General features: G+C 41.7%; 2 protein-coding genes across 2 annotated transcripts; both read right to left on the minus strand.

Annotated features, from left to right (window-relative positions):
* Positions 1 to 573: 573 nt before the first annotated feature.
* On the minus strand, positions 574 to 5,383 carry LOC124651671 (polyprotein of EF-Ts, chloroplastic-like). Its single transcript, XM_047190719.1, has 4 exons — positions 5,254 to 5,383; positions 3,144 to 4,648; positions 1,568 to 2,279; positions 574 to 1,400 (listed from the first exon to the last, which is right to left on the minus strand). Exons 2-4 carry the CDS (start codon positions 4,600 to 4,602, stop codon positions 794 to 796), a joined length of 2,778 nt encoding a protein of 925 aa, XP_047046675.1. The 5' UTR covers positions 4,603 to 4,648; positions 5,254 to 5,383; the 3' UTR covers positions 574 to 793.
* Positions 5,384 to 7,292: 1,909 nt separating this feature from the next.
* Positions 7,293 to 10,977, minus strand: LOC124654406. The gene is made up of 9 exons (XM_047193413.1): positions 10,794 to 10,977; positions 10,682 to 10,720; positions 9,728 to 9,781; positions 9,260 to 9,313; positions 8,871 to 8,924; positions 8,714 to 8,785; positions 8,532 to 8,621; positions 8,258 to 8,314; positions 7,293 to 7,572 (listed from the first exon to the last, which is right to left on the minus strand). The coding sequence occupies exons 1-9, from the start codon at positions 10,875 to 10,877 to the stop codon at positions 7,510 to 7,512; spliced, it is 567 nt and encodes a 188-aa protein (XP_047049369.1). The 5' UTR covers positions 10,878 to 10,977; the 3' UTR covers positions 7,293 to 7,509.
* Between the last annotated feature and the right edge of the window lie 13,472 nt (positions 10,978 to 24,449).

Here is a 24,449-nt window from a genome sequence, read left to right on the forward strand (position 1 = left end):
AAATCCCTTTGGGGACGCTTTGGAGGACGACTGGAGATGCTCTTACACCCTCGGCCCCGACTTTGCCGATCCCTTGTGATACTTCATCCCTCTAGTTAAGTGTAGGTGAGTTTCTTCCTAGTATCAGAAATCTGCTCTAGCACACCGTTATTTTCTTCTATCCTTCGCTAAAAGTAAACACACGTATTCATGTCCTCTAGTGGACTTATTTGTCTTGTAACATTATTACGGCCTGCAAACTTTTAGACAGACTGGGCAAAACCATTGTTGACCACCTGTGCGGTGCCTCCATAATGAGATGGAAGATGGTTTGCATATTCTGTAACACAAGATAGCGCATAACATCAAATGCAAATTATGGCGAGCTAGACTCAAGATAACAGCACTTGCTCTATTTTTCATATGTAACCCTGCAATTGAAGTATGTCCATATGTCTTGTACCAATAAAAAAGTGGAGACATTTCAACATCTGTTTCCATGTAGTACCACCATGTATAAAAAGTGTAAAATCCATACTGATGGCTTCAGCAAGAACTCTGAATCCAAACATGGAGCAAGATACCAATTCGATCTGCCCTAATCCTTTCATGGACGATATATTGATCTCTCCTGTCATCTACATTCAAGGGTGTGAAAAAAAAGTGCTGTTTGGAACCAGGAACAATAATAACAGGTGATACAAAATTATACATGGAACTCAGTACAAACTAGGAACCGCTATGCACCATGGTGAATCAAAATGTGCCCAACTCCTGATGCCAGGGACTCTGACGGAGGTCGCTGTCTCGTCAATCAGTTTTCGCCGAGGGTGTACCTGATAAACCTCCTTACCTTGATGTTCTCTCCCAGGCCAGCAATCGTCTCCTTCACGAGATCCTTCACCGTCTTGCTGTCATCCTTGATGAAGGGCTGCTCCAGGAGGGCCATCACTCCGAGCCTCTTCGCTATCCGCCCTTCGACAATCTTCTCCCGGATGTTCACGGGTTTCGACTGCAGGTCCTCCCTCTGCATCTCGATCTCCTTCTCCTTGCTGACAATACTCTCTGGTATGTCCTCCACTGAGACATATTCGACCTGCGGGCATGCCACCACTTGCATCGCGAGGTCGTTCACCATCTCCTTGAACTTCTCATTGCGAGCCACGAAGTCAGTCTCAGAGTTTATCTCAATCATGCACCCTATGCGGTTGTCGTGGATGTACGAGCCAATCAGGCCTTCAGCGGTTAGGCGAGACGACTTCTTGTCTGCGGACGAGAGGCCCTTTTTCCTGAGGAACTCCTGGGCGCTCTGAAGGTCACCCCCAGTCTCGGCGAGCGCTTTCTTGCAGTCCATCATACCAGCCCCGGTTTCATCTCGGAGTTGCTTTACCAATGCAGCTGAAATTGCCACGGCTGGTTTCCTGGAAACATAGGTATGTCAAATATAGATTGAATGCTAACTTTAAGAGGGAAATGAACGATGCAGTTTAAAGTTAGAAATGCATAGGCAGTGAACACATTCTGAAGCGCATACTATGCGTACCCTGAGAAACTACCACATATAAGCAACATGAAAAAGAAAAATTACTTCTCTGCAGTTTCTGCCGATTCCTCAGGCTTGTCATCTCTCTGAGGAGCAGCTGGAGGTGGCTTCGCGGCTGTCTGGGCTGCAACTTCGGCAGCGAAATCCTGGCTCTTTTTCTCCAGCCCTTCGCCCAGGTTGTACCGAACAAACCTCCTGACCTTCATGTTCTCTCCAGTTGTAGCAATAGTTTGCTTCAACCACTCACCAACTGTGACCTTGTCACTCTTGATGAATGGTTGTTCAAGCAATGCAAATTCTCCAAGCCTCTTCTTTACTCGGCCCTCGACAATCTTAGAGCGGATCTGCTCAGGCTTTGACTGCAAATCCTCCCTCTGCATCTCCAACTCTGTTTCCTTCTTCACAACCTCCTCAGGGACGTCATCAATAGAAATGTACGTAACTTGAGGGCAAGCCGCGATTTGCATGGCAAGATCATCGAGCAGCTCCTTAAAGATGTCACCTCGCGATACAAAGTCAGTCTCACAGTTCAATTCAAGAAGGATACCGATTCTGCTGTCATGTATGTAAGAACCAATTCTTCCCTCCGCAGTGGCTCTTCCAGACCTCTTGTCAGCAGCCGCCAGCCCTTTCTTCCGGAGGAATTCTTGAGCTTTATCAATGTCCCCACTTGATTCAGCAAGAGCCTTTTTGCAGTCCATCATGCCTGCTCCAGTTGCATCACGCAGCTGCTTGACAAGAGCAGGAGAAATAGTAGCTGCACAGATGCAGAAAAGAACCATCAATATCTTTCTTCTGCTGCTCTAACAACAGTTCATCAATAAAGTACGATATGTAGTGAACTGTACTGTAGACAATGTGGGGAAATTATGAAAAAACATCGAAATTGTAAATGATGGACATGTTTATTAGAAGAATTGTTAACTTACACTGCATCCATAAAGCTTTAGGATCATGTTCTGTTGTCTCATTTTAGAACAAATTCTGATTGATATTTGGAAAAGATTTAGATCAGGCAGTCACATTCTAAATGCATTTACTAGGCAAAGTTACAAGTCAACAGAAAGTCTCTTGTGTCATCTTGAAATTACTAGACAAAAATACTTAAATGTCCATTGCCGTCGAACAAATTTGTAGGAAAATATGTAGTTGCCACTTCACACAACACGATAATCAGAACGAAACTATGCAAATGCAGAAGAGCAAGAAATCTCATTATGTGTCCAAAAACTGAAGACGAACCAAAATATCATGTTGAGGCTTATCCTTGATAGTCCAAAACTGTACAGTGGGAGACGAGGTGATATCTGGATTATACATGATCCTCTAGAGCCAAAAAAATGTCGACCAATTGAACCCTTTGAGCTAGCACGGACAAAACTTAAGCACATTGATTCTTGGGTCATTTAACAAAGTACGGAACAATACCACAAGAAAAACTGGAAAAGGAACTGGAAAAAAAAAGAGTTGCTTGAACAGTTTACATGCAATCTATCCTAAATACTCTTCCTAGTTAGGTAGAGTTGCTTGAAGAGCCTTTTGCAGACAGGATATGACTGATCAAATTACTACATGCCAGGGCCTTTGCAGATAAGATCTGGTCGACAAAATTACTGCTGACCTGTGGTTGTGCTTGCTTCTCCAGCTCCAGCAGCAGCAACCTCCGTGGTATTCTCACTCGAGGCTACTACTTCCTCAGTTTCAAGAGCAGCTTCTTTATCGACAGACTCGGTACTTGCAGTTGCAGGAACCTCTTCTACTGATGCTTGTGGCTCCTCAGCCACAGGAGTGATTTCCTCAATGGTGCCGGTCACAGCTTCGGCTGAAGAACTATTCTCCTCTTTGCTTTCAACTTCAGTAGCAGAAAGTGCAGGAGGCTCAACGACCTCATCAACTTTGCTATCAACCTCAGGAGTTGCAACTGAAGTCTCAGTCTCAACTTCTGCTTGTGCTTCTGGAGCTGTTATCTTTTCCCTCTGGTCCAAGAATGCAGAGATTTCCTTGCTCTTACGGAAAGCTAACTCAAACGCGTTAGTTCCTCTGGACCATCCCTGCTTCAGGTTTGTGTTTAGCGATGCCAACTCGTCTTCATCATTGTCTCCCCCCTTCATTGTTAAGTTGACCTGCCCTCGTGATACATTCAATACTTTCACATCTACCTCTTGACCAATTTCCAGCCCGGAATGCCCGATAAGGGTAAAAAGTGCGGCCGCTTCCTCTTCCCTTGGGAGGAATCCTTCATCTCCATCAGGCAGGGTCACGAATGACCCTGTTCTGTTTGTACTTTTGACAATGCCAGTCAGAGATTTTCCTCGTGCATACTTTTCCTCATCTATCTTCTTGTAATCCTTTGTTTGCCTTGGTGAGCTTCTGGGTGCAGCTGAACTTGGACTCCTCCCACCGCTTGCGGCATTAGGTGCCTCCTTGACATAATCTCCACCCGTCCGCATTGTCAAGGAGATACGTTTTGTTTGCTTGTTTGCTTCCACTAATCTCACGGACACCTCTTGCCCAACACTGAACAGGGTAGATATATCTTCGACAAAACCGTCACTTACTCGGGAGATATGGACAAGGCCTTCACTGAATGCCCCAATGTCAACAAAGACTCCGAATGGCTTGATAGACCTGACTTTCCCAGTAAAAGAAGCACCGGGAACTAGATCCTCGTCCTTCAGTGGCGGCATCTCGCTCTTGCGCGTGTTGCGTCCTATCTTGGGAGCGGAAGAAGCTGCTGGGCGCGCCTGCTCAGTAGTTTCAGCAGTGGCAGGTGCGGCCTCGGAGCTTTCACCGGAAGTTTCTCCAGATGGAGACGATGAGCCCTCCACCGCGACGTCAGTCTCGACAGCTGCTGCTGACAAGGTCCTCAGCCTGTTGGCACAGGACCAGCTTGTTTTGTACACGCTGATCAAGCGGAACGCTGTCTGCGGCTGCAGCAGCCCATGATGCGACGGCGATGTTAGTCTCGAGTACCTCTCCGAGCCACGGAACCTTCTGATCTGGATTTCTCGGCTGGGCCTGAAACTGCCTATGTGGAACAGGCTGACACTGCCCACAGAGCAATGAACCACTGGCGTCATATTGAATTTTGGGGAACTGTATCAGAATCTTGATTCCTTCAGAACCCTGCACGAGGGGGGGAAACTAATTCAGTACCAATGAATCTCATGAACAAGGAGTAATATTAATATGATAAAGATGCGGCGACACAGAACTAGAGTAATTGCTTCACCCCGAAAAACAGAGTAATAATTGCTAAACAAAACATCTGCGAGAACTACCAGCATACATAGGCAGTTTCAGGCCCAGCCAATTTTTGCGGAAACCAAAAATATTGCACTGGAGTTTGAACATGCATCCTGTCCAGCATTCCAGTGCCTACGTACACAATGAGTGGCCGAAACTGCGATTCTAAAACCCTACAAGTCATCGCTTCTCCAGGCACAGCAAGTTCAATCGTGCCGAAACGGACACGACCATCGACGGCGCCGCACCCCGCGCAGGCATACCGACAAACACGTTCCGCGCAAACGATGGCGAACAGAGATGCTGCGGAAGAGAGAGAATGAAGTAAAGGGACAGAGAAGGATATGAGATACATCGGCGACGGCTCGCTCAGCTTCCCCTCGCCCACGGCGCGAGCTGGCCGCATTAGTATCAGTGACGAGCTAGCCACGGAGCATACGAGTCCAGGCAGTAAACAGGCTTTGGCGAGACGGCTCGGAGGTTACCTCGTCGGGGGACGCCGGCGAGGTCCCGTGGTGAGGAGCGGAGGCGCGGGAGGCTGAGGAGGAGGAGCTGGGGATAGATATATAGCCTTATCTCGAAATGGAGAAAGAGCAGAGGCGCGCCTGATGATAGACTGACTACTAGTGGACGATGCCACGAGTATGGCTGGGTCGGGTCGGCACGGGAGAGGCAGTTTGTGTGTGCAGATGCCTGCCACCTTGTAATCTCATCTAAATAACAGAGGAATATTTATAGTACACTAATAGAAATGGTAGCAAAAGATAACCATAGTATATGTACTACATTCTTTTAATAAAACATAATATATTGATATCAAGATGATACCAAAAAAATATGTATATAAACCAAGAAAAACCCCCAAGACTGTAAAAAATTTCAACATCACTTTGTTCTTCGCCGTTATCCTCCCCCAATCCTTCTCCATAATTTGTTTGCCCTGGTGGGAGCTCGCATCCATGGACGGTTTACCTCGTGGAAGAGCTCGAATCCAATCCAAATCGAGATCAGCGATTTTGCGATTTTTTGTGTTGCATAAGTTTTTATCACACATGTTACGAACTTTTGTGTGTTTTGATGCAAACATGAGCGAGATGATGTGATGCCTCTTTTTTTGAGATAGATGACGTGATGCCTCTTTTTTTGAGATAGATGATGTGATGCCTCTTGGTGTCGGCTGCAGATGGTGTGTTCATATTGCAAGTGTTTTCTGTGTTAGTTGCAGGCTTTGGTTTCTATGTTGTCTGCCATAGACGAAACTGAATTACTTTTTCCGGAACCAAGGGAGTATAAAAGGATACGGTGTTTTGGCTCATAGGTCTAAATGCACCTATTAAGAAAAATACATTTTAAGCTTATTCTAAAATGTTAGTACAAAAAATGAAGAAAAAATCCAGATTTACATTTGAACATTCTATGTTCACTCACAAAAGTTTGTTGAAAAAACACATTTTGTGTGGCATACATAAAAAAGATAAAAACATGTCACGTAAAAAGCTATTTGGAATCACCGAAAATTATTTTTTTACACAGCCCATAAAAAATGTGATTTCTTTGCGAAACTTAGCGTGTGAACATAGAATGCCAAAATTTTTAGATTCACAGGGAGACATCTCCCCGGTTCCATTTCATATGATAAAATGAAACCACATTGTTCACCACACACCCACACCTCACTGCTAACAGCCAAACCAAAAACCAGGGCTAAAACCTACCGCCCAAACATCAGACAAAAGCATCGCAAAATAACCAATTTTAGGCTAAGTCCAACAACTAAACCCCTTCACAACACACTAGCACAGCAACAGCTAAGATGAAGATTCTAAAGCTATTACACACCACTTCAAGCTGAAGACCTTTTCACAGCACCACATACAATGCCAAAATGTACACCCATATTTTTTTTTTTAGAATTTTTAGACATTTTGGAATATACTTTTTACTTTTTAGACAATGGGTACATCTACACCCATGAGTCAAAGAGGATTTCCCAGTATAAACGTCTTATATTTAGTAACAGACTTATACTTGATTGCAATATAAGCCCAAATTAAGAAGAAAAAAAATTCCTATATGGACCTGATCCTAACTTCGTACAACGAATTTCCTAGTCTCCATGTATCAATTTCCACAAATCACAGTCTTTCTAACAATCTTCTATCAGCAGGACTTTACAATTATAACCAATTCCATCTCAAAATCACCTAAAATTCAGTCTAAATGGGTTCACAAAAGATCATTCCAGCAACTTGAAAAGACCTGCATTATTACAGGATTACCACGCAACCTACCAAACAGAAAAAACCACGCAGATTAATTTTAGCCTGATGGCTAAGAGCGGCATCTCCTAGATGTTTCATCCATGCGACTCAGGTTCCCAAGATCTATCGTTAGTAAAACAATCCAGCTCGAGCAAATAATGCTACTCCCTCCTATCCATAATAGTAAGTGTCAAGGTTTTAGTTCAAAGAAATAAAACCTCAACTTACTATGGACCGGAGGGAGTATAAACTTTGAAGGGACATTATGATAATTCAGGTCCTTAAATAGGTTGAAACAGTTAACTAAGTGCCGGAGCCCACTCGTGGCAACAGCATTCGAGAAAGGCCATGCTTCACGATCAGGTGATCACAAAGAGCATGGATGATTCCTTGTACAGGAGCCAATCTACTACTGCTCTTTAGATTTCTACAGCAGGGGCACCAAAGAAGTGACACCATTTCTAGTTTCCGTTCATGAATTCATTCATCGCTTGAACTTTCCTTCTTGGTAACTTCGTCCACCACGCTATCTTCAGGGGTCTCCTGCGACCATCAGGAATGGGAAAGGTCAAATGAAATATTGCAGAATTATATAGTAAGCATACACTGATATGCAGTATACCAGGGAAAATAAGACCATCAGAGCATGAAATTTTCATCATACAGTTACTTATCCACCTACTTGTTTTTCTGGTACTACTGCTAGCATACATACTCAATGATCTCACAAAAGAATTAGGTGTGGCTCCTCTGTTTCGCCACAGTTCACAACCGAAGCATAAATTGGAGTTACTTATCCATACTTATTCTACAGGCACTATTGTTAGCATGATCCAAAAGAACAACATATGTCATATCTGCATCTCATGAATTTAGTGGATGGGGTGTTATTAAGTGCTTCTCCAAGAAAAACGAGGTCTCTGTATACCCCTCTAAATAGGACAAGTGCAGAAGCAGAACAGATTTGATCGTTCAACAAAGTTGAGATCCTACACTTAAGTTGAGAAAAGAAACACAACCAAGTCACGAGCATATTTACATCTGTATTAAGATAGGATCATGCTACATTAGGAGAAGATGACATGCTAAAATTCAGAAATTTTGAATTTCAAAATTATCAAATTATTCAAGAATAAGAACATCGATTGAATTTTGGAATTACAAAAGAGATACAAATCAATCATTGCAATCTGCTCATACACTAGTGGTGTAATAAATAGATACTCACATTCTTTTCCTCTTCAACACCGCTGCTTTTGTCATGATTTTCTGGATTATCATCCAACTGAAGAAAAAGGGGAAAGGCACAGGTTAGGAAACATCGTCTGTAATTAAGTGCAATTAAAACCATTAATAGGACACGAGAATTTTGACTATCCTATGGCTGGGACTAGCTATATACCCATAAATTGTGAAGGTGATAACCATGATTAGAGCACAAGTATTGTACGGTTGCAACAAGTCATACATCCAAACATTATAACAAGCCATAATATACTTACTTTTAGGTTGCCCAAGTCAGTTAGTGCACCCTCGCTTATATTCTCGTCCTCACTTCCCTTTTTCCCATCATTTTCAGTAGCATCTTCAAGCTGAAAGAAGAATCAGATACAATTGATAAAAAAGTACAAAGCTATGATTTCCCATAAAAATTACACCATCATGAATATAGAAGGGTAATTACCCCCAAATTCTTCAAGCTAACAGTCACATCTTCCTGTTGTTTCTTAAGGGTGGTCCTCAGTTCTTGGAAATCCTAGAAATGGCAAAGGAGATAAACTGTTTGCAATAGGTACAAAATCAGATTCAAACTTTTACAGAATATTTGGACATGGCCTTACTGATTTTAGCTGATCTATTTCACTATTGAGTGCAGTTTTGATATCGGAGATTTCCTGCAGAACATATAGAATCATAATAAGCTGGTATACGAAAGCAAGGAGTGTCACCATAAAGTCATGCTGTTGGGAACACATATAGGGATTTTCTGAAAAAAGGAATTATCATCTTTCATAATCCCCTAGCATATTTTATTGTACTAACAGATATTTTTTCAATATTTTATTCAATAGTAGAAGAATCATCTAGAAAACACAAACATGACAACAAAGTAAGCTGCCTTCTGAAAATAAAGTGTCAACACAATAATCACAGGATACAACTCATATTTTCTTTATAACAATTCAATACATATAGGCTATAGCATCAAGTAACGTGCACAAAAACTCACAGTTTTGTATTTCTTGACTTGGGTGTCCAAATTGTTTCTCCAACTCTGCAAATCCTGAAAACAACAACAGGGTAATTATGAACAGTGCAGTTGCAGTCTTTAACAGTTACAAGTAAAACAATGAAACAGTGTGCAAAATGTTAACAGAAATGTAGTCACGCCATTATGCATTTGCAGGCTCTTTCATAAGTATAACAATATTCATATTATTTCAAGATATAGGTATTGCAAGTAAAAAAGACACAAAGATGTAAATTCTCTCTATTCATGATGAGCCCACCCTCATTGAGTATCATTCAAATGGGAAGATAAAACTTGTGCATACAAAATTACAAATAACACATATTATTACACTAACATGGAATGAACAGAGACTTCTAACGAACCTCAACATTCATGAAATAAATAATGAAGATGCTTGCATAAAAGAAGAACAAAGATAACCACTTTCACAATATTTCAGCATACCTCCTTTAGTCCTCGGAGTCTGCCCAAAAGCTCTGACTGTGATTCATTCAATTCCTGTTATTTAGAAGAAGCCGTTAATTCCTCCATTCTCTTAGAATACAAACATTACTTATAAAAAAAGATCAACACAAAATGAAAAAAATGAACAAAGAGTAAGGGCAGATATAAGTATAATCAGCAACCAAATCAGAAACAAGGGAGCCATGACATTTCACAGGTAAAACAACTTTGGTTGGTGAGGATTTTTTTACCAGACCAATATGTGATCATTATACAGTACATAGTTGATAAATTGATGCGTATGACATAGCAGGCCTATAACTGTACATCCAGAAATCTTAAAATCGGAAGGTGAAGGACTAATGGTTCAATTAAGCAATACAGCTCACAGAGAGAGGAAGGTTAACACCATTCACCAACCAGTAATTTAGTGAAGCCATGATCTTCTGATCCTGATCACTGAACTCTATTTTTTCTAAATCCTAGGAGCATAACCTGTAATTTTAGCGATGCAACCATACTTGAGTTTGTCCTGGTGACCATAGTTGTGGGTGTGCAGCAACGAGGACCATATGGAAGCCATTCTCAAAGTACTGGGCTTGGGGAAAGTTCAGGAAAATAGTACATAGGACTTGAAACTACGAACGGTATGTGGAGTGATGACTTCTCAAACATGACAGCAAGACACCAATACGTCAAGCATTTACATCAACCATACTTGCAAGTAAGGTACTCATCTACACTCATAGATGGAAAACCGAGCAGTAACACCTAATTATGACGCCTTCCAGTTGCATTTAGTGTTATTTTTATCCTCGTTTTCATGCTCGCAAATAAACTAAAAAGGGGTAGTACGTTTGGGAAATCTACAGATTATCCTAGCCACGAAAAAGATGCTAAAATAAGAAAACTTGGAAAATAAAACACTAGGGCCAATCAGGAGGGGATTCTCACCGAGATCTTCTCCCCCACCGGCACCAGCTCCTCGCTCCACTGCAAAACGAAACAAGGATCAGAAACCAGGCCGCGGCCACTGAGATCGGAGGAAGGGCTGACCGATGCTCACCGCCGGAGACGGGGAACTCTCGCCCGCCGGCGCCTCCACCAGCGGGGCAGCCGCAGGCGACGGGGATGCTTCGGAATCCGACATGGGGCGGGAGGGTGGCTAGGGTTAGGGTTTCGCCGGGCGGCACTAACGTTGCGCGTGAGAGAGAGCGAGAGATTTGAAACTGGAATCGAAATGGGGAAAGTGGTGAGGAGCGGAGGCGGTGGTGGGACCAAAGCCAAGATATAGCAACCGCTATGTGCCGTCCGGGCCGCGGTCCGCCCGTCCCTGCACAGCCCGTCGATTTCTGAATTGTGGGTAAAATAATATCAATTATACAATATAAATGTTAAAGTAGAGCATCACCGGGAATGATGTTTTTGGCACATAGAAGCACATGCTCCCTTTATTATTTTAAAATGCATCATAGAGACATTTTAAAATATCAGAAAATTGGAACCAAAAAATTCACATGTACATCCTCCACGTGTGCTACGCGCTCACAAAGTCGTTTAATGGAAAATTGACTTGCTGTGTGACGTGTATAAAAGTGACAAATTTAGGTGCTAAAAAGAAGACTTTAAAAAAATTAAATTTTATATTTTTATATAGACCACATAATTTATTGTTTTTTCGCGAAACTTGACGAACACACGTACATGTAGAATTTTTTGTCAAAAAATATCGACACTTCGAAATATGTTTTCCTGGTATAGGAAGCGTATGCACCCGGGAGCGTATACGAAGACATTCGGTCCGGTCCACTTGTTCAGTGGGTCGGCCCACTCATCCTATTGACCGGTCAAACGAAGACATTCGGCCCGGCCCACATGTTCAGTGGGTCGACCCATTTAAGTTTTGATCAGTCAAACTTAGAAATTAGGCCTGACCCACGTACCTAATTGACCAGCCCAGTTATATAGTTGACCGGTCAAACTAAGTCAGCTGGCCCGACCCGTAAACTAAATGGGTCAGCCTGCTTAAGGCGTGGCAGGTCTTGTGTGGATCTACCATCTACCACGGGGTTTCAGCCGATTAACGATGTTAACTGACAGTTAACGGCGTTTACCACGTGTCAGTTTGCATGACGTCAACAGTCAACGGCCTCATGAAAACACTTCGGCAACGGTCCGATTTTCCGTGGCTAAAGGGCGCCTAAACGCGACGCACCGAAAAATCTGTGGTAGGCCCTTACCTGACGCAGTATGCACCACAAAACCCATATCGTCGAGTTAGACCCATAGGCGACGAAAAAAGGCCTATATCTGACGAAAATTTAATGCTGTAGATGAGAACTTTTCTTGTAGTGGGTCTCATTTCATCGATAGGAGTCTAGCCAAAGGTTGAAGTGGCAACTTTCAGGCAGCTATTAGGAGGCAAACAAAAAAGTTAATATTCTTGATATGAAGTTTCAAGCTCAATTTCTTTCCTCTGATGAAAAAGGTAGGTTTGAGTTTATTCTTAGAGATCTAAATAGTTTTTGGATCCTAGAGGATATAAAATATGCCTAGAGGTTAATGGATAGGAACATAGTTGAGGGAGATATAAGCACTAAATACTTTCATGCAGTGGCTAATCAAAGGAGGAAAATACTCATCCATGTACTAGAGGGTCCTAATGGACCTATCACTGAGAATAAATATATGCTTAAAATTGCCACTGATTACTATAAATACCGATTCAAATTTGTGGGCTGGCATGGTATTGGACTTGAAGAAGAATAAAAAATCTCGAAGGAGGAACAAGATACTAGAAAACAAAATGATATGTTGGGGTGCTTTTAGTGAAGAAGAGATAAAAGAAGCAATGTTTGGTTCATATGATGATGGTGCACCTGGTTTGTCCTTCATGTTTTACTAAACTTTATGGGATATTGTGAAGCATGATCTGATATCAATGTTCAACGCCTAGTATAGAGATGAATTAGATTTTATATAGATTAATTTTTTATATGATTACACTAATTCATAAAGAGAACGAAGCTTGGAGTACGAGGAAATTTAGGCCTATTAGCTTACTGAGCTGATCTTTTAAGATTTTTTTTACTGAAGTGCTTACTAATAGATTGGCGAGGATTATTCATAGACTTATTTCCTGTCCCCAATCTCATTTCATCATAGGCAGATTTATTTTAGAAAGTGTTGTTATTGCTTATGAGATAATACATGAGGTGCACCGAAAGAAGGATCAAGGTTTGGTTATTAAAACTGACTTTAAGAAAGCTTATGACAAAGTTAACTTAGAATTCTTATATGAGGTGATAGAACTTAGAGGTTTCAATCACGTGTTTATTCATTTAATTGAAATAATCACCCAATGGGATTCTATTCAGGTGTGGACCTTGGGCCGAAATCCTGGGGGGTGGGGGCGAAATGGGTTGAGGGAGCTAAATATGAGCTTCGGGCTGATTTTAAGTTGACAAATGGGCCAAATATCTGTAGATAGTAGGCATATTTTTCATGGGCTGGCAGGAGGGGGGACAGCCCATTTCGCCCCAGTAAGGTCCGCCTGTGATTCTATTGGTGTTAAGGTAAATGATATAGAAGGAAACTTCTTATTCGCTAGAAAAGGCTGAGGTAGGGGACCCCATTGTGCCTCTACTGTTTAATTGGTGTGGTTGATTTCTTCTCTAAGATGTTAGTTAAAGGAACCAACAGGGGGATTAATTATAGGGCCTGTCCCCTAAATTTAATCCTTGAGGTGTTGGTAGTCTCCAATATGTTGATGACACCTTGTCATTTTTAGAAAATTACTCTAGGGTTGCTATCATACTTACCTGTTTTGAATAATTATCTGTATGAGAATTAACTTTCATAAAAGTGAGCTACTTCCTATCAACATGGAAATGGATGAAGTGCAACCTTTTCTAGATATCTTTCAATGTGTGGTGGGGGCTTTCAAATTTAAATAATTGGGGATTCCCTTATATTTTGATAGATTAAAAAGATGGGACTTTCAACCTCTTACATAAAGTATTATGAGTATGATTACTGGATGGATGGGAAAACTTTTATCCTCTGCAGCAAAGAAAATTTTGATCCAAGCCTGTTTTTCTAGCATTCGAATATACCTTTTATCGTTCTTGAAATTCCCAAAATGGGTATAGAATTTGTTAGATACCCAATTATCCAATTTTATGTGAATGATGAAGAGGGTAATCAAAAAATACATTTAGCTAACTGGCCCCCATATGCATGAAAAAGGAATATGGAGGTTTAAGTATCCCAAAATTGCAAGAATTGAACATCTGTATCATAGGATCTTCGACTAAAAGGTACATTCAGAGTGAGGAATCACTTTGGAAAAGAGTAATTGATTCCAAATATAATACTAGCAAACCCAACATACTTTCTTATCATGATATCCAACCTTGTACTTTCTGGAAGGGGGTGATGTGGACACCAAAAGAAGTAAAAATAGGTTATGAATGACATATTGGCAATTGTAGATGTGTGAAATTTTGGCAAGACATATGGTTTGGGAATTCTCCCGTGTGAAAGAGCATTTCATGATCTTTAGGGTTTTGTGTGTTTGTTAACAACACCGGTGACAATCTAACTGTGTGCTAAGTGAGTAACTGATATAGAAAAGATATCATCTGATAAATCTCGACCCACTCAAAAAGGAAGAAAAGAGAGAAGCTGAAGATTTCCTTGGTCGGCACTGCCGGTGGTGTTGGGCCGGCACTGTCGGTGGATGCACCCCGGCACTGCCGGTGGATGCACCCCGGCACTGCCGGCGGTTCAACCCCGGTGACATAGGCATCCACAATGGGCCTGCCAAAGATAGTACCCGTGGTTTTACTGAAGGCCCATGACCCAAAGATTATGAAGCTCCGAATCCCAGTTAGGAGAGTTTGGAAAGATAGAATTGTATTAGGAATATTGACTTGTAACTATTACGGGACGGACTCAGATTGTCTCCCGAACTCTTCTAACTTGTGTATCACGAAACCCTCGGCTCCGCCTCCTATATAAGGGGGAGTCGAGGGACGAAGAGAGGATCGATTTCATTGTCAATACAACCCTAATTTTTCAATAGTCGAACACTTTTTCGGCTGAAACCTTCGAGATCTACTTGCCCTCTACTTCCGACTAAACTCTAGTCTACAATCTGTAGGCATTGATAAGTTAATCCCTTATCAATTGGCGCCGTCTGTGGGAATTAGAGGCGACAAGGAGCTGATCTCGATGGCACGTTCAAGATCATCGACTTCTTCGGTAGCAAGCAACGTGATGGATAGAGGTAAACGGATCGAAATTGATCTAGTTGATTTTGTTCCTCACCCGCCCTCCCGTTTGGATGCATATGCGTATCTGGAGGAGCCTATGGAGATGATGTTCGGAAGGTTCCACTTCCGCGTCGAGAAAGAAGGATTGTATCGTCTCGAGGTTCCGACTTCGTCGGGATTGTCGGCGGTCGATTCCGATTTTTTGGACTCGACGTCATCGATTGAGACAGGCGATGAGGAGATTTCACCGCCACGCTTCATCAACACTGTGGCAAGCGAAAAGCTCGCCGAGATCTTCGGCGACATGTCCTTCGAGTCGTATGCGGACTCTGATATAAGCAGCGACTCGGACGGCATCGACAGCTTAAACTTCATCGACAGATCCATCATTGTTGGAGAGGTCTTCACCAATCTATATGACGGTGTCACAAATCCCGCCAAAGATCAAAGTTCAAAATACCATCAAATCTATGCAATCGGAGATACAAGCCGACCACAAGAGGAGACATCAGAGAACCTCGATAACGCGGAAAATCCGTACGTTGATCCCGCAGATCTTACGCGAGGTTTGGGAACCAAGTATGTCAGACCTGGAACACGAGAGATGGTGCAATTCCCGCAGGCAGTGTGGGATAGAGTTGCAAGAGCTATTGATGGCACAGAGCCAATGACAGTAACTGCGACAGGTGAAGAGTTACAAGCATATCAATATAGACTCGCCCGTGCCAGACGGGAGCTCGAAAAACAGAAAATTGAGTTGGATAGGAGGCAAGCCACGGCTTCTGCGTCAAGCAGGCGAAGGGCGGAGTTGAGCCGACAATCAGGTACTTCGGGAGACAGTCATAGAGCAGCCCGAAATAGGGCAAGATCTCGGTTGCAAAACGTACCTGAGACTGAAAGGGAAACCTTTAGTTCAAAACCTCGACATGTCCTTTATGTCGATTGACACGAGAGGAAATATTATTCCCAAAACACAAGAAGCGAGATACATGGCGACACAAGCTTACATCTTGGCATCCAGGCCACCTCCTGGAGACCCAAGAGAAGTGCTGTATAACATGGCCATGGCAGGAGTTGGAGTCATGGGAACAGCGTTCTCAAGTACGCCTCCTGAAGGATCTGCGGGACAAAATAGTCCACGACCTACTGCCGCGGTGCAAGATCCCGCGAGAACGAGTGGGGCAAGAGACACGGTGACTCAAGCGAGGGTGGACAGAGCGCGACAGGACAGAAGGGAACGTCGGCACTCACCAGAGGTTGATGAAGAGGATTTGTGCGGACTCCCGTGCTTTATGAGACGAGTCCGCAAAACTCGAGTTCCGTCTGGGTTTAAGCTACCCGATAATTACAAGAAATTCGATGGCTTGCAAGATCCTGAAGACTGGTTGGTTGACTATCTCGAGACGGTAAAGTTGATAGGAGGAACCAGAGCAACAACCATGCAGAGCATTCAAGTACACTTGAGTGGAGCCGCACGATCGTGGATAAAGAAGCTGCCTCCTGGATCTATCGACAGCTGGGAAAGCTTCGAGGATATATTCGTGAAGAATTTCCGATCCACGTGCAAGAAACCTGCATCATTGGAGCAGTTGAGGGCCCGTAGACAGAAACACGACGAATCAATGAGGACGTATATCCAGAGGTGGAACATCATCAAAAACTCGGCGGAGAATATATCTGACGAGAGAGCAATAGATGCATTTGTTGCTGGTATTCGAAGGAGGGACTTTATCGAGGATTTGGGAAGAACCAACCCAAAAACAATATCAGCACTCATGGAGATAGCGAATCGGTGGGCAGATGGAGAAGATGATGTTCACAACAAGCAAAACAGGTCACCTGAGGAGGATCGAAGTCGAAACTTTCAAAATAGGCGACGATTTCTGATGGCGTGTAAGCACACGTCCGTTGGGAACCCCAAGAGGAAGGTGTGATGCGTACAGCAGCAAGTTTTCCCTCAGTAAGAAACCAAGGTTATCGAACCAGTAGGAGTCAAGGAAGCACGTGAAGGTTGTTGGTGGCGGAGTGTAGTGCGGCGCAACACCAGGGATTCCGGCGCCAACGTGGAACCCGCACAACACAATTAAAGTACTTTGCCCCAACGTAACGGTGAGGTTGTCAATCTCACCGGCTTGCTCGTAAACAAAGGATTAGATGTATAGTGTGGAAGATGATGTTTGTTTGCAAAGAACAAGTAAAGAACAATTACGTAGATTGTATTTCAGATGTAAAGAATTGGACCGGGGTCCACAGTTCACTAGTGGTGTCTCTCCCATAAGATAAACAGATGTTGGGTGAACAAATTACAGTTGGGCAATTGACAAATAAAGAAGGCATAACAATGCACATACATATATCATGATGAGTGATGTCTACGGGAGCTTCTATTCTTGTAGACAGTGTTGGGCCTCCAAGAGCAGAGGTTTGTAGAACAGCAGCAAGTTTCCCTTAAGTGGATCACCCAAGGTTTATCGATCTCAGGGAGGAAGAGGTCAAAGATATCCCTCTCAAGCAACCCCTGCAACCACAAAGCAAGAAGTCTCTTGTGTCCCCAACACACCTAATACACTTGTCGGATGTAAAGGTGCACTAGTTCGGCGAAGAGATAGTGAGATGCAAGTAATATGGATGAGTATGAGTGGTAATAGCAATCTGAATAAAATATGGCAGCGAGTAAACATGCAACAAAACAAGTAAACAAACGGAGATTCGATGCTTGGAAGCAAGGCCCAGGGATCCTGCTTTCACTAGTGGACACTCTCAACAATGATCACATAATAGGACTACTCTACACTCTTTTGTTGGATGATGAACACCGCTAACTGTGTAGGATTACACGAACCCTCAATGTCGGAGTTAACAAGCTCCACAATATTCAATGTTCATATTTAAATAACCTTAGAGTGTAAGATAGATCAACACAATTACACCAAGAACTAACATAGCATGCACACTGTCACCATCACACTAAGTAGGAGGAATAGATCACATCAATACCATCATAGCAATAGTTAACTTCATAATCTACAAGAGATCATAATGATAGCCTACGCCAAGTACTAACACGGATGCACACACTGTCACCATTACACCGTGCAGGAGGAATAAAACTACTTTAATAACATCACTAGAGTAGCACATAGAATAGTAGTGATACAAAATTCATATGAATCTCAATCATGTAAAGCAGCTCATGAGATTATTGTATTGAGGTACATGGGAGAGAGATGAACCACATAGCTACAGCGGAGCCCTCAGCCTCGGGGTGGATTACTCCCTCCTCATCATGGAGGCAGCGATGGCGGTGAAGACGGCGGTGGAGATGGCTCCGGGGCAATTCCCCGTCCCGGCAGGTGCCGAACGAGACTTCTGTCCCCCGAATTGGAGTTTCGCGATGTGGCGGCGCCCCTGGAGTCTTTCTGGAGTTTCGTCAAGAGGTACTGCGTTTTTAGGTCGAAAGGGGTTTTATAGGCGAAGAGGCGGCGCAGGAGGGCTGACAGGGTGGCCTCACCCTAGGCCGGCGCGGCCAGGGTCTGGCCCGCGCGGCCCTATGGTGTGGGGCCCCCTGGCTCTCCTCCGACTCTCCTTCGGTGTTCTGGAGCCTTCCGGGAAAAATAGGAGGTTTGGCGTTGATTTCGTCCAATTCCGAGAATATTGCCGGAACAGCCTTTCTGGAACCAAAAACAGCAGAAAACAACAACTGGCCTTTCGGCATCTCGTCAATAGGTTAGTTCCGGAAAACGCATAACAATGACATAAAGTGTGAACAAAACATGTCGGTATTGTCATAAAACAAGCATGGAACATCGAAATTATAGATACGTTGGAGACGTATCAGCATCCCCAAGCTTAGTTCCTACTCGTCCTCGAGTAGGTAAACGATAAAAGATAATTTCTGAGGTGACATGCTACCAACATAATCTTAATCATACTATTGTAAAGCATATGAGATGAATGCAGCGATTCGAAACAATGTAAATGCAATGAGTAAACAATTGAATCATATAGCAAAGACTTTTCATGAATAGTACTTTCAAGACAAGCATCAATAAGTCTTGCATAAGAGTTACTCATAAAGCAATAAATTCTTAGTAAAGGTATTGAAGCAACACAATGGAAGATTAAGTTTCAGCGGTTGCTTTCAACTTGTAACATGTATATCTCATGGATAGTTGTCAATGCAAAGCAATATAACAAATGCAATATGCAAATATGTAGGAATCAATGCACAGTTCACACAAGTGTTTGCTTCTTGAGATGGAGAGAAATAGGTGAACTGACTCAACAATAAAAGTAAAAGAAAGGTCCTTCAAAGAGGAAAGCATCGATTGCTATATTTGTGCTAGAGCTTCTATTTTGAAAACATAAAGAGAGCATAAAAATAAAGTTTTGAGAGGTGTATGTTGTTGTCAACGAATGGTAGCGGGTACTCTAACCCCCTTGCCAGTGCGGACCTTCAAAGAGCGGCTCCCATGAAGGACGTTATCTCTACCAAGCAAGGTAGATCATCCCTCTTCTCTTTTGTTTACACATGTACTTTAGTTTTATTTATGGATGACACTCCTCCCAACCTTTTGCTTACACAAGCCATGGCTAACCGAATCCTCGGGTGCCTTCCAACATTCACATACCATGAAGGAGTGTCTATTTGCAAAATTAAGTTGCTTACTGATGAATCAGAGCAAAACATGTGAAGAGAATTATTAATGAAGGTTGATTAATTGGGGGCTGGGAACCCCGCGCCAGCTCTTTTTGCAAAATTATTGGATAAGCGGATGAAGCCACTAGTCCATTGGTGAAAGTTGCCCAACAAGATTGAAAGATAAACACCACATACTTCCTCATGAGCTATAAAACATTGACACAAATCAGAGGTGATAAATTTTGAATTGTTTAAAGGTAGCACTCAAGCAATTTACTTTGGAATGGCATGAAATACCATGTAGTAGGTAGGTATGGTGGACACAAATGGCATAGTGTTGTTTGGCTCAAGGATTTGGATGCATGAGAAGTATTCCCTCTCGATACAAGGTTTTAGGCTAGCAAGGTTGTTTGAAGCAAACACAAGCACGAACTAGTACATCAAAACTTACATAAAAGACATATTACAAGCATTATAGGACTATACATCGTCTTCCTTGTTGTTCAAACACCTCACTAGAAAATATCTAGACTCTAGAGAAACCACTCATGCAAACCAAATTTTAACAAGCTCTATGTATTTCTTCACTAATAGGTGCAAAGTATATGATGCAAGAGCTTAAACAAGAGCACAAGCAATTGCCAAGTATCAAGTTATTCAAGACATCATACCAATTACTACATGTAGCATTTTCCGTTTCCAACCATATAACAATTAACGAAGCAGCTTCAACCTTCGCCATGAACATTAAAAGCTAAGAACACATGTGTTCATACGAACCAGCGGAGCGTGTCTCTCTCCCATACAAGCATTTATTCAAACAAAAACAAAAACAAACAGACGCTCCAAGTAAAGTACATATGATGTGACCGAATAAAAATATAGTTTCAAGAGAAGAAACCTGATAAGTTGTCGATGAAGAAGGGGATGCATTGGGCATCCCCAAGCTTAGACGCTTGAGTCTTCTTGAAATATGCAGGGGTGAACCACCGGGGCATCCCCAAGCTTAGACCCTTCACTCTTCTTGATCATAGTATATCATCCTCCTCTCTTGACCCTTGAAAACTTCCTCCACACCAAACTCGAAACAACTCATTAGAGGGTTAGTGCCCAATAAAAATTAACATGTTCAGAGGTGACACAATCATTTTTAACACTTCTGGACATTGCATAAAGCTACCTGGACATTAATGGAACAAAGAAATTCATCCACCATAGCAAAAGAGGCAATGCGAAATAAAAGGCAGAATCTGTCAAAACAGAACAGTCCGTAAAGATGGATTTTATCGAGGCACCAGACTTGCTCAAATGAAAATGTTCAAATTGAATGAAAGTTGCGTACATATCTGAGGATCACTCACGTAAATTGACATAATTTTCTGAGTTACCTACAGAGAATTTTGCCCAGATTCGTGACAGCAAAGAAATCTGTTTCGTGCAAGTAATCCAAATCTAGTATCAACCTTGCTATCAACGACTTTACTTGGCACAACAAAACACAAAACTAAGATAAGGAGAGGTTGCTACAGTAGTAACAACTTCCAAGACACAAATATAAAACAAAGTACTGTAGCAAAATAACACATGGGTTATCTCCCAAGAAGTTCTTTCTTTATAGCCATTAAGATGGGCTCAAGTAGCTTTAATGTTGCACTCGCAGGAAATAGTATTTGGAGCAAAAAGAGAGCATCAAGAAGCAAATCCAAAACACATTTAAGTCTAACATGCTTCCTATGAAGAGGAGTCTTGTACACAAATGAATTCATGAAGAACAAAGTGACAAGCATAAGAGGATAAAACACGAGTAACTTCAAGATTCTTAACATAAAGAGGGGAAACTTAATATTATTAAGGTGCATATAACCATATTTCCCTCTCTCATAATAACTTTCAGTAGCATCATTGATGAAATCCACAATATACCCATCACTTAAAACATTCTTATCATGGTTCATATGCATAGAAGTATCATTAATTTTGGCATAAGAAGAGTTATTCTCACTAATAATAATTGGAGCAAGATTATTATCAAGAATTTGAACATGGTAAACAAGTTGCATATTAAAAGAATTTTTTTTGGTAATCCAGTCATGACTATGACAAGTTTCATAAGGATAGTTATAACCTATATCGTAGCATTCTTTATAATAATCATCAAAGGTCGGAGGCACAGTGTCATCATAAGAAATAGAATAGTTATCTTTCACAGTCGGTTTATCTGTGTCCACACCATCATTGTTATTAGAAGGAGATGTATCAAGAACATAATGACCAGTAGCTAAAGGATTTTCAAACACCTCTTCCCCAAGCTTAGAGCTTTCTATATCATTATGGGAGGAAGCATGGATAGCACCGACACTATGGCAATTATTATCATCATCATTTTCTGAATTAGTTTCCCGGAGATTTGCAATATCAAAAGTAGTGTGCTCATTCAAATCATGATTGCTAATGTATGTAAAGGGCATAGGAAGATTATCGTATTCAGATTCATTATCACAATAATCATTAGGAGCAACATACTTACTTGTTACCTAGCGTTATCTCATTCACGTGGGGATACGCCGTTACCTCTTTCTTTTTATTCTCCTTCTTCTTCTTCTTCGTTCCCTTTTTCTTCTTCTTCTTCTCTTCCTTCTCCTCGTTCCCTTTTTTAGGAGGAAGAGGCTTGAAGGGTGGCTTGTTCGCATAACCTGATTTACTTTCGTAAACAATAGAAGAAACTTGGCAGGATCCCTCCTTTTCATTAATTAGTTGAAAACACACAATGGTCCTATCATATTTTGGCAAGGTGTCATCTTCTAAAATATTTTGTATGTAAGTATTTGTATGGCTATTATCAATGCAATAAGAAAAACACCCATGCAGGACATCATCAATATCAAGATCACTCATATGTAACAAAGAGATTTTTCTCGACAGCTCTTCACACCCCAAAAATAAAGTAAGTTCATCATGCTGATTAGGAGTAATTTCATCATCACAATACAAATTTGTAGCACTCATTGGGTTAAAATTATCATTGGAGGAGCATTGAAAATTAAAATGACCCACTTCATGGCAAACTTCACAAATAAAAGGATAGAGGGCACAAACTTTTTTACCAAGATCATCTAAAGCCCTAAACCACTTTCTAGTTTTTTCATTAGCATGATGGATACAATATTCATCTTTGATTTGATTAATTCCACAAGGTCTATGTATTCCACAAAAATTAACATGCTTATAAGAAATAGCATTCTTAGGAGTTTGAGCATGCTTATTGCAATAATTAACAACAATTTCATTCTTCATGCAAGCCTCTTTAAAAGGTTCATGATACTTATCAAAATTATTTTTAGGCAATTCAAAATGAGAAGCAAAGGCTTTATAAAGATTTGCAGCAACTTGAGAGTCAAGACCATAAGTAGCACTCATATTTCGAAATTTATCGGTATCCACAAAAGCTTCAATGCATTCATAATCATAATTTATACCTGACTCTTTACCTTTGTCGTTCTCCCATCCTTCAGCCGTTCTCCTCAATCCGATCAAGAAGATCCCACCTAGCTTCAACCTCCTTGCTTGTGAAAGATCCCTCCGAACGTGCATCCAGATAGTCCTTGTGTTGTCCTGAAAGCCTCGCATAAAAATTGTTAACAATAACATTACGTGGGAGCTCATGAATGGGACATTTGAGCATTAGTGACTTCAATCTCCCCCACGCTTGAGAAATACTCTCTCCATCACGAGGATAAAAGTTATAAATATAATTCCTATCAATATGCACTTCATGAGGATGATAAAATTTAGAATAAAAGAGAGGTACAATTTCCTCCCAACCAAGAGAATGACTATTCTTCAACAATTTATACCAATGCGCCGCTTTACCGTGACAACGAAAAAGAGAATAGCTTCTTCCTCACTTCATCCATAGAGATACCCGCACACTTGAATAACCCGCATAATTCATGTAAAAACAAGAATGATCTCCGGGATGGACAGTTCCATCCCCTTCATAGCGGTTATCAATAACACGTTCAATAATTTTCATGGGTATCTTGAAAGCAGTACTTGCAGTAGGTGGATTTAAAATATCACAAGCATAATTAGAGTTATCGCATATGGGAGATAAAGCATTATCATAACAAATTTTCTCCCCTAAGGATGGGAAGCTAAAAAGATCACAGAAACTAGCTTCCCCAAGCTTAGACTTATCCATAGCATTAGCAGTGATTGCGTTCATACTAATAACATTGCTACTAGCATGCAATTGAGGCTCCATAGATTCTTTAATTTTCGCATCACACAATTCATGTCTTAACTTAGGAAATAAAATAAAAAGCTCATAGTTGTATTCCATTATGCCTTACTAGTGTAAACAAGAAACAAAAAGATGCAATTGCAGGATCTAAAGGAAATAGCTTCGAGTACTTACAACGGCGAAAATAGCTTAGTAGCCGAGATCCGGAGTGTGAGTACCTTTTACCTTTCCTCCCCGGCAACGGCGTCAGAAAATAGCTTGATGTCTACGGGAGCTTCTATTCTTGTAGACAGTGTTGGGCCTCCAAGAGCAGAGGTTTGTAGAACATAAGAAAGTTTCCCTTAAGTGGATCACCCAAGGTTTATCGATCTCAGGGAGGAAGAGGTCAAAGATATCCCTCTCAAGCAACCCTGCAACCACAAAGCAAGAAGTCTCTTGTGTCCCCAACACACCTAATACACTTGTCGATGTAAAGGTGCACTAGTTCGGCGAAGAGATAGTGAGATGCAAGTAATATGGATGAGTATGAGTGGTAATAGCAATCTGAATAAAATATGGCAG

Source organism: Lolium rigidum, chromosome 5 (genome assembly GCF_022539505.1).
Source record: "Lolium rigidum isolate FL_2022 chromosome 5, APGP_CSIRO_Lrig_0.1, whole genome shotgun sequence".
Taxonomy (NCBI): Eukaryota; Viridiplantae; Streptophyta; class Magnoliopsida; order Poales; family Poaceae; genus Lolium; species Lolium rigidum.

Bases quoted from the DNA above. Each gene is read 5' to 3' on its own strand.
- LOC124654406 (XM_047193413.1), bottom strand. From the start codon at position 10,877: ATGTCGGATTCCGAAGCATCCCCGTCGCCTGCGGCTGCCCCGCTGGTG. The intron at 9,314-9,727 runs GTATGCTGAAAT...TGTTGTTTTCAG, and splicing joins GACTCCGAGGACTAAAGGAG to GATTTGCAGAGTTGGAGAAA. The intron at 8,786-8,870 runs GTAAGGCCATGT...TGCCATTTCTAG, and splicing joins AAATAGATCAGCTAAAATCA to GATTTCCAAGAACTGAGGAC.
- LOC124651671 (XM_047190719.1), bottom strand. From the start codon at position 4,602: ATGACGCCAGTGGTTCATTGCTCTGTGGGCAGTGTCAGCCTGTTCCAC. The intron at 2,280-3,143 runs GTCAGCAGTAAT...GCATCTGTGCAG, and splicing joins AGAAGCAAGCACAACCACAG to CTACTATTTCTCCTGCTCTT. The intron at 1,401-1,567 runs GTAATTTTTCTT...CTATGTTTCCAG, and splicing joins TCGGCAGAAACTGCAGAGAA to GAAACCAGCCGTGGCAATTT.